This window comes from Medicago truncatula, chromosome 7 (genome assembly GCF_003473485.1).
Source record: "Medicago truncatula cultivar Jemalong A17 chromosome 7, MtrunA17r5.0-ANR, whole genome shotgun sequence".
NCBI classification, from domain to species: Eukaryota; Viridiplantae; Streptophyta; class Magnoliopsida; order Fabales; family Fabaceae; genus Medicago; species Medicago truncatula.
Window position 1 is genome coordinate 33518691 of NC_053048.1, and position 17596 is coordinate 33536286.

The 17596-nt window shown below is 33.5% G+C and overlaps 2 protein-coding genes across 4 annotated transcripts; both read left to right on the plus strand.

The window, feature by feature from the left end:
• The first annotated feature begins 3147 nt into the window (after positions 1-3147).
• On the plus strand, positions 3148-15784 carry LOC11433619 (protein LURP-one-related 10). 3 transcript variants are annotated; one of them, XM_039827558.1, is made up of 3 exons: positions 3148-3658; positions 14979-15206; positions 15464-15784. In XM_039827558.1, exons 1-3 carry the CDS (start codon positions 3389-3391, stop codon positions 15644-15646), a joined length of 681 nt encoding a protein of 226 aa, XP_039683492.1. In that variant the 5' UTR covers positions 3148-3388; the 3' UTR covers positions 15647-15784. The 3 variants fall into 3 exon arrangements, with proteins under 3 accessions (XP_039683492.1, XP_003623535.1, XP_003623539.1); XM_003623487.4 differs by lacking the exons at positions 14979-15206; positions 15464-15784 and adding exons at positions 4141-4368; positions 4491-4853 and having other exon boundaries at positions 3149-3658; XM_003623491.4 differs by lacking the exon at positions 3148-3658 and adding an exon at positions 13069-13550.
• Positions 8050-9798, plus strand: LOC11435825 (protein LURP-one-related 10). The gene is made up of 3 exons (XM_003623489.4): positions 8050-8449; positions 9062-9289; positions 9413-9798. The coding sequence occupies exons 1-3, from the start codon at positions 8180-8182 to the stop codon at positions 9560-9562; spliced, it is 648 nt and encodes a 215-aa protein (XP_003623537.1). The 5' UTR covers positions 8050-8179; the 3' UTR covers positions 9563-9798.
• Positions 15785-17596: the final 1812 nt, after the last annotated feature.

Consider the following 17596-nt stretch of genomic DNA (forward strand, 5'->3'; position numbering starts at 1 on the left):
TAAAACAAGTCATAGGTAATTTGGAAGTCAAGGAAAACTTGTTTTTCATTCAAAACCGTCCAAAAAAACGTATTAAAACTCCACTAACCGACATAACCTTTGGTGAAACGTCACCGGCCAAAATGTTACTAAGGGTTTCCGGATTTTATAATCCGGAATGCATGAAGCTATTCTGGATTTTAAAGTACGAACTGTATCAGACCCTTTTGTTTGGATTGTTTTCGTTGCAAATGCCTTGGAAAAAAATAGAACAAAGGTACATAACATAAATTGAAGCAACATGAGACAAATAAACAGTTAAAAAAAACCATAATAACATAAATGATGAATCTTTTGGGAAGGTGTTTTCAAGAGGATTTCTTTGAGTTAGATCCATCTACCTTGCCAAGTGACATATTCATCAGGCAGACAGCAAGATCTAACTCATAGCAACCTCTTGATAATTTTGAGTTATCTGTGTATCAAGGAGGCATCAAGGAGTATCTATATATTTTTGACAGCATGCTGAGGATCTTCATCATGTTGTTATATAGAGATCTATATATTTAAAACAGCATGAAAGATCCTCAGCACAATGACAAAAATTTGGTCTGGTCTCTTTGGTGTGCTTGTTTGTATTTTTGACAGCATGCTGAGGATCTTCATCATGCAGTCAAATAGAGAGCTAACTTATCTATTTGCGACCGAATGAGAAAGATCCACAACTTAATGACAAAAATTTGCATGGTTTTCTTTGGTGTGTTTGTGTGTTTTGATGGTATTGAAGCTGAAAACCGGAGAGGATGTATTTATAGAGGTCCTTGGATGTTGTGGACCACATAAACTCTTGGTGCAATACAAAAGAATCATATGCTGAGGTATTCCGGATTTCGTTTTTCAGAACACACATACGCCCTAGGCAAATCCGGATTTCGCAATCCGAAAATCATATCTTTGGTTATTTTATCGAATAAATGAACATATTTGACGTAAATTAAAACATAATGAAAGTTTAAATAATATATATATTATTCAAAACATAATGCAACAACTTAATTCAACAACACATAACTAACACTCAATTAAAACAACATAAAACACGCGATTAAGTAAAACATAACACATTATCACGAACCATCTAAACTAACTTCTTCCTCCTCTGGTCCCTCCAGCAGAGCCCGGATCTCTTCGTAGTTCCTGGTCCGGTGCAAACTTTTCAGAATTTGTTCAACAGATCTAACCAACGAAGCGTCCAACTCGATCGATCCTCTTGTACTGTGCTGACCAAAGACAGAGAACATGGTTCGCACGTCGTCGTCGACTGCCGCTAGTAGTAGACTGCCGTTAGCTAAATCCAGGGAAATCCATGTTTTTTCGTCTGATGTAGTTTACTTGTAATGAAAACAAGGACCCCTATTTATAGAGGTGTGTGGGCGTTGTGGACCACAAAAAATTGTCGGTGCAATGTGGGACACACAAAAGAATCCAATGCTAAATAAATCTGGATTCTAAAATCCGAACCAACCCTCACGATACTCAAAGTCTCAAGTTTCCCTTTGTTCACCCCAACATCGTATGTTTCCGGAATATAATGTATTCCGAATTATACATTTCGGATTACACCAGAAGCTTTTGGACGGTGGTCAAGTTGAAAAACGTGTTTCTACATGTTTTTTGATCGGAATTGATGGCTTCCCCACGTTTTTGTAATCCCCCTCCGCTATAAATATGGTTCATTTCCTTAAACATTTGCACAACTTCTTCTTTCTCCTCTTCTCCTCTACAACGATGTGTTTCCATCGTTGGCCTTTCATAGAAAGAGGCCTCTTTAGAAATCCATCAGGTGTCATATGATCGGTCAATAGGGAAGGGGTTAGTCTGGGTGTGAGGTTGGTTTGCCTAGGTGTCATGTTGACCATCATGGTCTCTTGTTTTCTAGAGGCCCCTGTGCCCCATATGTCTCCCCACCAACACCAAAGCTACTGGTATGTCCCATCAGACAACATTGATTTCTTCTTCTCCGCCATCTTCTTTCCTCTCCACTGGTGGCTGGAGCCGCCACCGGTATTGCTTATGTAATAAGTTAAGAGTAGAAATAGATTTAGCATCTTATGTAATAAGATTCAAAAGCTTGAAAATTATTGTAATGTATTGTTCATATATTAATAAAATGAGTTGTTTTTATGTTTGTGTCTTTTTATTTCTGTTTTTTATTTTATTTGTATTTTATTTTAGGAATTTTGAAGATTAAAATTGCAAAAGTTCTGGTAAAACATTATTCCGGATTTTCAAATCCGAAAACATCTGCAAAATTTTAACAATGCAATCCGAAAAACGAAATCCAGACTAGGGGTAAAATTGGAAAAAAATAGGGCGTGCGAGGAAAGGTATATGATGAAAAAAGTAATAGTCCAATTGTTATTATAATAAAATTAACCGTGGGCCTCTTCTAGCTTTTCATTCCTCCTATTGCTCCAAACAAATGCACATCTTAACTTTTATTTCGTTTTGTTCCAATAGAAATCTTTCATATGTAATTTCTTTTTATGAAAAACAATTGTGTAGTTGTAGCTACTGCCAAGCATTTCCATTTATATATAAATTTTAAAGAGAATTTTTGTTGTTAAGTTGTCTAATAACTATAATTCACTTTTTATGATAGATAAGTGGAGTATCAGGAGTTCGAATCTAAAACCTATATTTTATTATGCATTGTCACTACCAACTGAGGTATGCTAATAATTATTTTTTATTTTTTTTACTTTCTTTATCCCTAATGGACATTTTATTGTTTAACCCTGATTGACCAATTACTAATTATCCACTAAACCGTACTTAGCCATCTACTAATTAAGTAAAACACTTCATTAATATCCACAAGTCCTAGCTCAACCGGCAAAATGCCAAAATTGTTAGATCGGATGCCATGACCGGGGTTCGAACTCCGGTACCTCCACTTATATGTGTGTGAGTTTATAATGGTTTTGCCATTTCGTCTAACTACCAAAAAAAAAAAAAAAACCTCATTAGTGAACTAACTTAGCCACCGGTCATTTAGCCTTCCTTTCATATTTTAATATGAGGTTTGTCCATAATACCCTTATTACCATTAGTTGACTTCTCACGTGGGGATTTCTTTAAATCTGTGCTATCATTATGTATGTACCCTACGCGTTCATAAGCCACTAGTTTTATTTCTTACACCGCAATAATTAATCAAAGCACCTTCGGGGGTAATGTTCTCTTTTTCACTACCATCGATCAAATCATCAAATTATTAATTATCATACAAGAAAATACAAGAAAGATTAATTCTCAATCCATCATTCATTCTCATAAACTTAACAAGACTCTGATCTGATCATCACAGATACATTTTTGAAGACCTATCATCATCATCATTGTCAACATGGCTTATCCTTATCCAGCACAGCCATCTGCCTCTGCACCAATGCCGCCACTCCCCACCGCCGCCATATTCGGTCCTCAATATTGTGCTCCGTATCCGGTGGATCTTGCCGTGGTGAAAAAGGTGATGACCATTTCAGACGGAAACTTCGCTGTTACTGATGTCAACGGCAATATTGTCTTCAAAGTTAAAGGCTCTCTCTTAACCCTCCGTGATCGCCGTGTCTTGCTTGATGCTGCTGGTAACCCCATCACCACCCTCCGTCGTAAGGTAGGTTCCACTTTATTCTCTCTTTTGAATTTTCTTCCATTTAACAGTAATGCTTTCCCCGTTTTGATCATTTTTATTTTTTAAATCGATTGGCAAAAATACTGAAATTATTAGATCGAAAGTGATGATCTGAGTTTGAATCTCGAATCAACTTTTCATTGTTATTATTGTTATTTCGTCTATCTGCTACACAAAATAATGGTCTCACTGCACCAAAAGAAAATAAAACAATGATCAACATTTTGTTTTGTGAGGTAAACAAAGCTTACTACATTTCATTAGATATCACTATCAGCTCAATAATACATGGCGGTACATCAACAGAAATATGAAGAGTAGTTAAGAATGTGACCTCTCTAGCATGTATTAGTTACTTCATTCGCTTGTCTTAGGCTAAACTCGACACGAGCGTTTGTCAAAAATAAATTACAACGCTTATTTTCATCTAATATAGTACTGAATTTTGTCATGTTGTGGTGCAGATAGTGACTATGCATGATCGGTGGGAAGCTTATAGGGGTGAAAGTACACATGCTAAAGATCTTATATTTACATTGAAGAGATCATCTCTAATCCAGATGAAGACCAAATTAGATGTGTTTCTAGCTGGTAATACCAAAGAAGATGTTTGTGATTTTAAAGTTAGAGGTAGTTGGTTGGAACGATCTTGCATTGTTTATGCTGGTGAATCTAACAACATTGTTGCACAGGTAATTAAAAATCCTCTTGTATATACTAATCAAGAGTATATTCAGTTTTAATTAATTATTTTGATTGGATTATAAGTATATACTAAGCACAAATCAATTTTCATGGCATTGTTGTTATGCAGATGCACAAAAAGCACACTGTTACGAGTATTTTAATGGATAAAGACCATTTCTCAGTCACGGTTTATCCCAATGTTGATTACGCTTTCATAGTGGCATTAATCGTGATTCTTGATGAGACTAACGAAGATGAAAAAGATTGATGATTAGAGGTTTATGGTTTTATATTCATCAAATATTAAGTAATATGTTACCCATGTGTTATTAAATTAAGTGGTTTGCATATTATATTGAATTGTCATGGCTATTTTGTGTTTGTTCAGACATATGTAAAAGTCACACAAAATACTCTGTTTTTTCTTTTTTGAAAAAGTACCTATTTAGAGACAAGTTGTGTGTTAATAATATGCTTGAATTCTGAAGTATGCCATTCATCCAAACTAAAAACGTGACTCATCCAGTCATATTTTGTCACAATATTAAGAACTAAATAACTGTAACAGATTTTACTTGAATATTTCTGTACAAAGGTATAATCACAAATGTAATAGAGCTAGCAATTAGGATTCTGCAAGAGACAGATTAGAACGAGGTATACCTAACCATACCTCATCCTAAAATATTGGTCGGACCGGACCATGATAGGATGAGTCTTAGGTTAGATTTGTGCCATGCTCACCTCTTTATGCTTTCTGTTCTCCTTACAAGTTTCAACGAATCTGCAAAAATATGTTGAGAAAGTTTGCCATGTTATGATAGATCTCAGATGTCATCTACAACCACAAGACGAAGTACCATTCAGAGTCACCAGCAGCCTGTTGTCCTAAAAATTTCGTAGTCACCAACAGCTTGTTGTCCTAAAATGGAGTTGCATGACAGATATATACTTACGACATATATATCTAGTATCAAAATGCCTCTTATCGTTGTCACCAACAGCTTGTTGTCCTAAAAATTTCGTGAATCTACCTCTAAACTGTAATACTATATGGCCTCTTTGCCTTGTTCATATCATGCTCATCCTTTTTCCATCAAATTAGGATCTTATTGGTGCCCTTGCAACATCTAGTCTCGTTTTATTCTGTGTCTACATCCCGCTCCACAAATGTTTTGAATCCTACCACAATCTTTTTGAGGAGCGACTTCTCCCAAGATTGTAAAGGAACTCTAAAGCACTATAACTAGATCATTATGATATGAAATCGTCTCGAGAGTCTAGGGTATAAACAAATAAACCACCCCTCCCACCATTTTGCATTTGAAATGGTTAAAGAAAGGAATCTCAGCTCATAATGACACGACTGTCATTGTCCGCCTTGTGAATAACAAATAGTCAACATCGTCATTTCATTCGGATTATAGACATTGTACAGTTATTTATATTATTATTGTAGTTAGCTCAAATATAGGACCATGATTTTATGCTATTATGTAAACTTAATCAAAGTTGCTGCAATGGAATAATCATCACATTATTCACCATTTTCTAACTGAAACCATCGCATCCTTAATAAATCTTTCGTTTTCACTGAATAGAAGCATCATATTACCACCCGTCGGGGTTCTGGGTGCCTGTGATTGTCTGATAACCATCCATTATAAAACCATGATGTACATGTTCAATATCCTTAGCATTTTCCAAGATTCCTACATAACTTGCTTCAAGGTTTGACAAGTTAACTTCATTGACTTCCACCTCCCAAAATGGTTCCACCCCTAGTTCTATGAAACCTTCATTGTATAAACTTCTTACGTATTTCTGTTTTGTAGAACACTTGAATTTCATCCCAAATATGTGATTGAACACATGATCGAACGACGCGAGGATGATTGATGTTAGATAATGTGGTTAGAAGCCATGTGAATAGAAGAGAATCATGTGTCACATCATTCCAACACCTTTGTTGCAATCAGATTCATTGAGATAACACAACAGAATTACCAGATTTGTAAGGTAAGGATGAAGCATGTGTGCAAATAATCCCTTCACCAACTATTTTGAATTTTTCAGGAGAGGAAGTTGTTTTCATTGAGCTTAACTGTGATTAATTAAATTAAGCAAATATTTGAAGACGGTCTTCTATGAAAGAGGTGGAATAGAGTAGAATCCTGACGTGTTTGATTTATTTGTTTTGTATATGGAAAAAATATGACAAAGTGCATATATAAGCTCTCTGTATTATTTTATTTTGTATAATATGAGACAAGCCCAACAAAAACAAAACTATAGCCTAACAAAACGTGGAGTAAAAGCACTAGCTAAATCATACTAAAAATAACAAACTAATATGAGTAGGACAATGCTTATATAACAAACAAGTGAAACCTCCATCACAAGCTATATATTTGCAAGTGCATCGGCACAAGCATTTGGTTCTATGTACGAATCACAAATTTGGACCTTCCAATTCATATCGAACAACTGTCTAATATGTTGCAATAAACTCCAACCTATTGTTGTTTCCTCTTTCGAAGAAGAGAGAGTAGTGGCCACTACCCAAGAATAGGTTGTTCGTGGAGCTTCATGCTCTAGCCACTCCACTCTATGAAAACCACGAGCTCTAACCAACTTCAAACCTTAAAACACACCCCAAAGTTCCGCTATATACGCATCACAACTCCTTTGAGAACCCGCAAATCCACTCTCCCCTTTCATCCTGCATCACTCCTCCACGACCAGCTATAAATCCCCCTTTAGACGTGTCATCAGTATTGAGACGCAGCAATTGACCCTCCTTTTAATCTCCATCCACGAGTTAAGAGGCATCATAGCTTGACTATCATGACTCAACTTGTTTCTCAGCGTTCAGCTCCATGCTCAAATTTAAGTCAATCCAATGCTGCAAATATGCTTCAAAAAAGCTCTTTCTTTGATAAATACCAACTGTATTCAACCATATACCAACTACAAGCGGACAATCTCTTAGGACATGCAGTGTCATTTCATAAGGATCTCCTATCCACATATAGTTCAACCTGCAAATCGTCATGAGCCGATTATGTTGTAGCAGCCGCACCAAACAACGAATTCGTTCGGCAACCCATTACTTCCATACACGAGACCAAGGTGAATCACCACCAATTCGGTTGAAACCACATAACCTCTCATAAGCATAAGCAACAAAAAATTACTTGAGACCATTTCTTTTTTCTTTTTCTTTTTTAGTTTAAACTTGTTGACCATTTCTATTTCTTCTGTATCATTAATATTCTGTACGTTATGCATTCACATACATAGTGAAGAACAATAATACATGTCCACCTTCATTTCTTCTACACTTACTAGAATACTTCATTTTTTCTAAGCAATATATTCCATAACCCTATCTAAGGGTTTTTGGTGTCCACTAATCTTTTTCCCATAATAAATCATGAAAGCTACTAATTTTATATACGTACGCACTAAAATTTAATAAAGAATAGTATCTTATGCCAAACGAATAACTTCAAATTAAGCACTTTTGTTGAATATTTTTTTTGGGGGCTATCATTTCTTCTTGTACGTGTTATTCAAATATATCTTTTGACCGAAAAAATCAATCAAATATTCTTTTCTGACCTGAAAATCAATCAAATATTATCAACAACGAAAAACAAACCAATCAAATTATTATTTATATAAGATACTTAGACATTTAAACCATAACCATCCATCCAATTATTCTCACATATATATTTACAAACAAAAAGAGCAAACAAGACTCTGATTTAATCACAAAGACAAAATTCAAGAGCTATCATCATCGTCATTATGGCTTATCCTTATCAACCACAGCAATATGCTTCTGCACCGCCGATGCCGGCACACCCCACTGCCATATTCGGACAGCAATATTGTGCTCCATATCCGGTGGATTTGGCTGTCGTGAAAAAGGTTATGACCATTTCAGATGGAAACTTTGCCGTCACTGATGTCAACGGCAACATCGTGTTCAAAGTAAAAGGTTCTCTCTTAACCCTCCGTGACCGCCGTGTCTTGGTTGATGCCGCTGGTTACCCCATCGCAACCTTGCGTCGCAAGGTATCTTCAATTTTACTCTCTCTTAGTTTCTCTCTTAGTTTCTTCTGTTTAACAAATAAACAATAATACCAGTAAAAATGAATTTACGGTAGTGATTATTATTAGAAACCTACTCTCAGATTTTTTACTTTAATCATTCTGCTTTACCCCTTTGGTCATTTTTATTGTTTAAATGGTAATTCTTGCAATTTCCATCACTTTTAAAAATAATGGAAAATTTGACATAAAAAATTATAAAATGTTAGCTCAAATGTTACTTGAATTCGCATATAAAAACACTATAAATTAGTAAAAAAAAAAGTATAAACTCTTGAGAAAAAATTATTATCAAACAAATCTATTTCAATCATATTAACATATATTATAAGCTAAAATATTAACCTCGGCAAATAAAATTTTAACGTGTGTTCCTTCAAAAAAAAATTAATGTGTGAACTTAACGGATAGACTTGTTGAGACCAAAAATATTATGTTAGACGTGTTGTTCGTAATTGCTAAAAATTTACTATTCATTAGATTATACCCCTATAGTCCTGTATAGTGTTTTTCAAATCTTGTTTCTTAGAAGAAAAAAAGTGTTGTTTAATGATTTCGATTATGTTTTTGGTGCAGATAATGACTATGCACGATCGGTGGGAAGCTTTTAGGGGTGAAAGCACAGATGCAAAAGATCTTATATTTACATTGAAGAGATCTTCCCTAATTCAATTTAAGACCAAATTAGATGTATTTTTAGCTAGTAACAAAAAAGAAAATGTTTGTGACTTTAAAGTTAAAGGTAGTTGGTTTGATCGATCTTGCATTGTTTATGCTGGTGAATCTAACAACATTGTTGCTCAGGTAATTAAAACTTCTATATTTTTATTAAAGTATAATATTTTTTAATTAAATTACTTTTATTAAATTATCACTTAATTGTGAATACTAATCACAAATCAATTTTTGGTATTATTGTTATTGCAGATGCACAAAAAGTACACGGTTCAAAGTATTTTAATTGGTAAAGATAATTTCATGGTCACAATCTATCCCAATGTTGATTACGCTTTCATAGTAGCATTAATCGTGATTCTTGACGAGATTAACCGCGATGACAAGGATGTTGTTTATTAGAGGATTAGTGTTTTATATTCCTCAAATACTATTATACTTTTTTTTTTTTTTTGGTCAAGTAGCCTAGTGGCTAGAGCTCACACAATTTAATTGTGAAGAAGTGGAGTGTCCGGGGTTCGAACCCCGGCTCCTGCATATAATATGCAATATTCCTACCAACTGAGCTATACTCACGGGGATATTATTGTACTTTTAATGAATGAGTAATACAAGTTATGCAAATATTAGCCAATAAATCCATCGGATAAAGGTGCCACTGATGTGAAAAATCAAAACCTTTATCTTTGACTTCAACCATTTCCACTCATTTACTTTTATATTTTCCACGACTTTGGGTTATATATGTTATATTCCTTATCACATAATAAAATAATTGAATTCCTTGCTTATTGTGTCAACACAGTAGCAATTAGCAAAACCAAATTAACAATATCCATTGTTTGTACATTCTACCGCCGCCAACTAAACCTTAAAATTATTCCATTTGATGATATATGTCAACCACCAAAAAAGGGATTTTCAAATAAGCGTGTTAATAGGCATGGCCTAAATCCGGCCGCCTCCACCCCATATTTAACAGGGAAAAACCAATTTAAATGGGTGTGGATGGGGAAAAAACCCGTTTCTTTAATACGAGGGCGGGGTTGGGGATGGTCAAACTCTCTCCACCTCTGCCCCCCGCATCCATCCCATTTATTTTAAATTAATTTTTTTACTTTTATATTTGATAATCATATTACTCATATACCTGTCCCGTTTATCATGGTCCATCTATACTTTATTCATCCCTATATCTAAAATTTTACACATAATCAAATCATAGTCCACCCCTTTCTCTTGCATGTCCACTCAACCACCACCAAACATAAGCATTTGCTTCCATACTCTATGTTCTCGCGCAGCCATCATCAACATGAATATCACAAACTCATAAAACATCAACATCAACAATTTGTTAACCCAATCAGAATTATTCATTCCTTGAAACCCCAATCTTTTTTAAACCCATAACCATTTGTTCAAAACACGCGTGTTGTTTTCTATTTATGGTTTGTGTTTCTAGTTACCAAATATCTACTCAGCTACCAATTGAAACATTGATGCTAACCTGGGGAACGCATAATAACTAATTAAAATTAAAGGTAATAAATTTACAAACTTTTAAGAATTTGATTCTGGATTATGCTTTAAAAAAATCATCTTTTTGATAATTTGTTCATCATTGTTTTGTTAATGGGTCAAGATCAACTCCCAAAGAAATACGGATATTCTGATTTTTATTTTATTCCAAACTTGGATCTAGATGTTGAAAGATTGATGAGATTGTGTTGTTCTTGGTTTTTGTTTTTGTTTTGGGGAAGAGCCTCCGGTGGATCATGGGAGTGGGGCGGCGCCGACGAGACGAAGAGGGAAAACATCGGCAGTGATGATGGTGAGAGGGAGAAGAAGGAACCTTGTGTGCAGTTGGAATCGGAAGAAGGAGCGTTGATATAGTTGGAATTGAAAGATGGAGGGCATCGGCAGAAAGAAACAGAGGTGTAGAACAAATCTTGTGAGGTGGGGGCAAGGAGGAAAGATGGGTGGTTATATTAATACTGAGAGACCATGATAAAGATGTGTTCTTTACTTGATCTAATGGATAGAAAAAGCTTTCTCATGGTGGAAAAAAACTACCCTTTCCCATGCTAAACGACACCGAAATGAAAAGTCAGAAGACCAACGGTACATCTCTTTCTTGGATAGTTTTTGTTTCAAAAAAAAAAAAATCTCTTTCTTGGATAGTAGTAGTGATTTTTAGTACTCTTCCTTTTTAATTGTCACTTTTGGGTTTTTTTACACAAACCAAGACAACAAATACTTTTTACTACTTTTGATACAACAATTCATCTTTTCCCTATAATAACCTTCATCATTTAATATCTCATTTTATATATTTCTCTCTCTACGATAAATAATCAAGGGTAATAAGGGGAAAACAATATTTAATGTTGTATTGAACTTTAAAAGCGACAGTTAATTAAAAACAAAAAAATTCTGCAAAAGTGACTATTAAAAAGGAACAGAGGAAGTATTCACTAAAAGTTTGAAATTATTAAAATTTAAAAGTTAGTGTCCCCATAATTAATGTACCTGAAAAAGAAAAATAAAAAGAGATTTAATTATTACAAAAATGAAACAACAGAATTTTTTTGACAAAAAAATGAAACAATAATTATCTGTTTATGAAATTAATTAAAAAAACAAAACATTTTAAATAAATAATTATAGATTTACTATTAATAGAAAGTTTAGAAGACATAAACACTTTCATTACATGACAAATGTCATACTTGTAAAAAAATTATATTTGCTTTATTATATGGGAAATGTTAACAAGTGCCCTTAGGGCATTGTTTAATAACTTTAAATAGTAAGTTTTTGTCAAAGTTTATAAAATCAATGCATTGGAAATTGAAGTTTTTGACTTTTTTAAAGAATAATTTTTTTTAAGAATCTTTAAAGAGTGCCCTATTTGGTGTGAACCCATAATCAATGCATCTATTAGCAATCACCATTTTTTAAGCTACGCGATAACATATTAAATCTATTATCTATAAAAGGTCTTGTTAACGAAGTGCCTTTGAACAAAATAAAGAAGTTATTCAACATAATTATTTAATTATTTCAATTTTTAATACACTAAATACATCTATAATCATAAAATCTTACTATTTTAAATTTTTGTGAGAGTTAACTTAAAATCAGGTTTCTACAGAATCGTGGCACGATGGCTGGGCAACGTGGTACGATTGGAGGTTTCAGTTTTGAGGCAAGGCAGTGGAAAAATCGTGGCACGATGGTGCGCTGGCAGCAAATAACAGAAACGTATTTTGGGTGCAGATTTGTTCCAAATTTTAAGCGATACTTTTACTATAAATATAGACCTTGTGAGTAAACTTTGAGATAGAGGGGGCTGAAACAAGGGTTTAGAAAGGCAACAACAAAACTAGGGTTTGTATAGAGTTTGTCTCTTTGGAACAAACACTAGTAGGGTTTGAGGGTTGATTCACCTTGGGAAACACTATTAGGATTTAGTCTCTTGGTTACGGGAAGAGGCTGAGACTTTGGGTAGAATTAGGCGGGAGACTTATTCTTGTAACCCAGACTAGGTCAATTTGGATCGAACTGGGTCAACAAATTCTTTTGTGTTCTCTCTTCTTTTCTCTCGATGTTGTTTTCTACTTTTGACTTGTGTTTATAATTGTTCCATACACTTTGTTTTGGTTGCTTGACTATCCTTTGCTCCACACATCAAATTTGTTATTGGTGTGATTTCTCATCAAATTCGCAACAATTTTTAAGAAGTCTCTTAGGACACTATTCATTATTTTTCTAAACCAAAAAGTCAGTATCTTATATCATATTATGTCACGGCACATTTCCAACATCAAAGCACCTTAATTATAAAAAATAAATAAAAAATAAACTTCAAAGCACCTTCGTGGAACTCTTCTTGTTCCCTATCTATATCATTTACCTACTCTTATTTATGTTTAAAATCAATCAAATCATCATCAAGTTGTTATATAAGAAAGTTTAAACGATCCCTCCCAATCATATCACATATATGTACCAAAGAGAACAAACAAGACTCTAAACTCATCACAGAGACAAATTAAAATTAAAGAGCTATCATAAGTTCATAACAAAACATAACATTCATATCATCACTATCATCATGGCTTATCCTTATCAACCACAACCATCTGCCTCTGCACCGCCGATGCCGGTGCTTCCAACCACCATATTTGGCCCTCAATATTGTGCTCCGTATCCATTGGATTTGGCTGTGGTCAAAAAGGTGATAGCAATTTCAGACGGAAACTTCGTCGTCACCGATGTCAACGGCAATATTGTCTTCAAAGTTAAAGTTTCTCTTTTAACCTTCCGTGACCGCCGTGTCTTGGTTGATGCCGCAGATAACCCTATCACCACCCTACGTCGCAAGGTACCTTCAACGTTAATCTCTCTTATTTCTTATTTTCTTTCATTTACGTACAAATAGTGAATCGTGCATTTTTTTGTGTTAAAGTTTACCACTTCAAAAGTGATAGCAATACTAAATTTCCTTACCCCAAAAAAATAAAGTTATAGTCAACTTCTTCATTTCGTGATGAATTTTTTCAAATTGATGTGAAGATAAAAATGATCCAAATTCATGTAATCATTTTATTTTATAGAAATATTATTAATGCTCTAATGAAGAGTTAGAGAGAAATGTCGATGTAAATTATGCTTTGTTTACTTTATGAAAGAAAAAAAATATTTGTTTATTTTACTTACTAGAAAGTAAAAGGATTTTGCTTTTTTAAAAATAATGAGAATGACAAAAGAATTGTTTTTATTATTTTTACAAACGAGTCATTTGTAGCAAGCTTCTCATGTTCACAATGTTTCACTTAAAAGTCTTTCATTTTTTTTAATAGCAAAACATACTTTAGAAAATACAAATTGAACATATTTTCAGAAAGAAAATATGACCTTAGTTTTAATTGATATCCAATAAGAAATTACTATTTTGACACTTCATATGATAAACATTTCAAAAATACAGTTATAAAAGTGAGGTTGGGTGACCAATGAGGATTGAGTGTAGTAGAAGGAGTAGATCCAACAATATGACACATCAAGGTTCAAATTCTGACTAAGAGGGGTAATATTTAATGTCCGATAATAACACGATTAGAAAGAAAAAAATTGACGAAAAAAATAATAAGTTCTAGTATAATTGAATGTTAGTATAAATTTTGGAGATGGTCCCTGTATTTTATAAATTTACAAAGTTTTCCAATAAATACTTCTAAAAAATCCCAAATTGGTCCTTATATATTTTTTTCAAAATTAACAAACCTAGATTATCAAATTTTGTAAATTAGTCCCTATTTTGAGAATCGAGAATTTTATTACTCTATTCAAATGAAAAAAAATTAAAAATGAATGAATTGAAGCTTTCGAATTGCTTAAAATTATAATTTCTCTTAATTTCCCATTATCCTATCCAACAAACTCTAAAAATGTTTTTTTTTATCTTAACCCTCTGGTTTTCCACTAAATGGGGCTTTGGTAGTTCGAAGTTCAATGAAAAGTAAGTTATATTTAAAAATAATTGTTTCACCTAAGAATCAAACTATAGGTCTCCTGAACGATTTGTCATTAGGTGGAACTCATTAACTATTTGAATAGTGATTCCAGCATTATTACTTTACAAAACAATCTTCTCACCATATCGACATTTATTTTATTTATTTGACAAAATTCATTTTTATAGACAAATTAGTATCTTAATTGTTTTGTTTGTGTTTTTCTTCTTTACCAATGTTTGATTTATGGGCTTTAACTCGTTAAGCTATCCAATTAAGTTGTACTATTGGTGCAGATAGTGACTATGCATGATCGGTGGGAAGCTTATAGGGGTGAAAGCACAGATTCTAAAGATCTTATATTTACATTGAAGAGATCATCCCTAATCCAGATGAAGACCAAATTAGATGTGTTTCTTGCTAATAACACAAAAGAAGATGTTTGCGACTTCAAAGTCAAAGGTAGTTGGTTCGAACGATCTTGTATTGTTTATGCCGGTGAATCTAACAACATTGTCGCACAGGTATATATAACTCCTCTAGCCTATATAACCAACAGGAGAATATTCAGTTTTTATTAATTACATTATTTAAGGGAAATTCTAACAAATACCCTTAAGACACTTTTTAAGAAGTCCAAGAAGAAATTTTATCTTAATTTGTAAAATCAACACATTGAAATTTTAAAAAGTAACTTTTCATAAATTAAATTTGTAAATCATTTCCATTTTTAAATACTTAACAAGTGCTCTCAACTTTCATGACATTGTTGTTATCGCAGATGCACAAAAAGCACACTGTTCAGAGTCTTTTAATTGGCAAAGACCATTTCATGGTCACGATTTATCCCAATGTTGATTATGCTTTTATAGTGGCATTGATCGTGATTCTAAACGAGATTAACGCTGATGAAAAGGGTAGTGAATCAGGCTTACTTGATGAAGTTTTGTTGGGGGGTGTTTAATGACAAGATCTATTGATGTACAGATCTAGTAATTGTGTCAATCATTGTAATTATTGTTCGTGATTGCTTGCCTATGTTGTATATGTACTTTTGTAAGTTGTAACCATTGAATACAATCATCACAATTGCATTCTCTAACTTGGCATCAGAGCACTTAAGCCTTAACAGTCCTGAAGAGTACGTGTTGCCACTTCTGTAGATTCAGGCAAGAAGCCTAATCATGCCATTGAAGATCTGCAAGTATAAGATCAACAACTCCTTGAATGGTCGATGAATTCAATGGATGTTGACATAGTTATTGCACTCAAAAACCTTATCTACCGTAAAAATTTTGAAACTTGTTATCCTTCTACTTTTTTGACATTTGTCCTACTTTTTCTAAATTTTTGTCTTAAAAAACAATTAAAAAAATAGCAACACTTACACATTTTTCATTCATTCTAAGAAGAGATAAATTATCGTTTGTCAACTTTATCTTCTTTTTATATGTCAATTATTATTTTTCACAATATTTTATACATTGTGCAGATGAGTCACTAAAGAATATCGCTAGAAAAAATAATTTCTGCATGGGACGATTGTTTTTCACTAATCCATTCATTTAATTTTTTTTTATATCTTCTAAATAAAAATGAGAATATTTACAATTTTGGCCGATAGGCTTGCTATCATTTGCATGCGCATCGTTTCCCCTCAATAGAGAGGCTTTGTTCGTGAGTGTAATATTATTGCGGTTTTGATTCAGTTTGGGCTCAGCAATTTATTTGTGTGATTGGATCCTAGTGATAGACTTTTAGGGTACTAAAAATGTGCATCGAAGTAATAAATTTTATAAGTTCGTATCCACAGAGACTGTTTCAATTTCTACTCGACAATTTAATTATAATAAGGATTTAACAAATAAGGGATATGTAAAGTATATGTTTGAGTTTAACAATAAAACAAAATAAAAATAAATGGTTTTGGAAAATATTAGATATTAAAATGATCAAGCCTTCGAATCCTCTATTGCTCACCGTGCATAATTTGCTCCTCTTTGCTCCCAATGTTCACCTAACTTTACGACGGATTAACTTATTAGTTTTGATCAATCTTTTGACTCAAAATCCTTTTCTAGGTTATAACCTCTTAATCTCTTAAGTGATTGAATAACTGTGGAAGCGATGTTCCAGTTCGTTAATCCTAAGTCTTAACTCTCAACTTCCTATCTCTAGTTTCATATGTTGAGTTAATCACAATTACTAGGTCTGGTTCAATAGCTAGGGTTAGTAGTCAATTGAAACCTAAATTCAATTCAAGCAATCGATAGAACCTAGTGTTATTAGTCATACACACGATATTAAGAAAAGCATTAAGCAAGAATAATTATGAATAAAGACTAAGTTTTCATTGATATCAAAGAGAGTTTCAACAAACTATGTGATCAAAGATTATAATAGATTCATCTCATGGCTTAATCAAGAGGGAAATTAGCTAGACATAGAGATACAAATAAATAGCATGGAAAATAAAATTAACCATGAAAACAGGTTGTTCCTCAATTCTCTCTCTATGCCGTGTTGCTAATCGCCCTTTTTCTATCCGTTCCTTCAATCCTCAAAATCGTGATTTCAGCCTCTTTGTTTTCCAAAACCGTGAATCCGCTGTGCCGAAACATGAATGCTCGTTTGTTACAGTGCCGCTCCTTTTATAATCATAGCATGATGCCTTCATTCTTTCTTTTCTCACGGGTCACTTATGCTAGCATGGGTTAAAGGCCCATTTGTTGTTTTCTTTTCCTAATTCACCAAGCACATGCTGCAATGTGGCTTATTATAATAACTAAACCATGATTTTGTCATTTTAACTTCACTGTTCAGCACTTCAAAGCATGCCACACCTTCGATAGTAGCTAATAATACACTACTGGACTCAATAAATAAGAAACTGACAATTTATTTAAAAAGACTC

What these genes read in the sequence shown, in the direction of transcription:
- LOC11433619 (XM_039827558.1), top strand. Translation starts at nt 3,389, where the DNA reads ATGGCTTATCCTTATCCAGCACAGCCATCTGCCTCTGCACCAATGCCG. An exon ending in TCACCACCCTCCGTCGTAAG is followed by an intron (nt 3,659 to 14,978) that starts GTAGGTTCCACT and finishes CTATTGGTGCAG; the next exon opens with ATAGTGACTATGCATGATCG. An exon ending in CTAACAACATTGTCGCACAG is followed by an intron (nt 15,207 to 15,463) that starts GTATATATAACT and finishes TTGTTATCGCAG; the next exon opens with ATGCACAAAAAGCACACTGT.
- LOC11435825 (XM_003623489.4), top strand. Translation starts at nt 8,180, where the DNA reads ATGGCTTATCCTTATCAACCACAGCAATATGCTTCTGCACCGCCGATG. An exon ending in TCGCAACCTTGCGTCGCAAG is followed by an intron (nt 8,450 to 9,061) that starts GTATCTTCAATT and finishes TTTTTGGTGCAG; the next exon opens with ATAATGACTATGCACGATCG. An exon ending in CTAACAACATTGTTGCTCAG is followed by an intron (nt 9,290 to 9,412) that starts GTAATTAAAACT and finishes TTGTTATTGCAG; the next exon opens with ATGCACAAAAAGTACACGGT.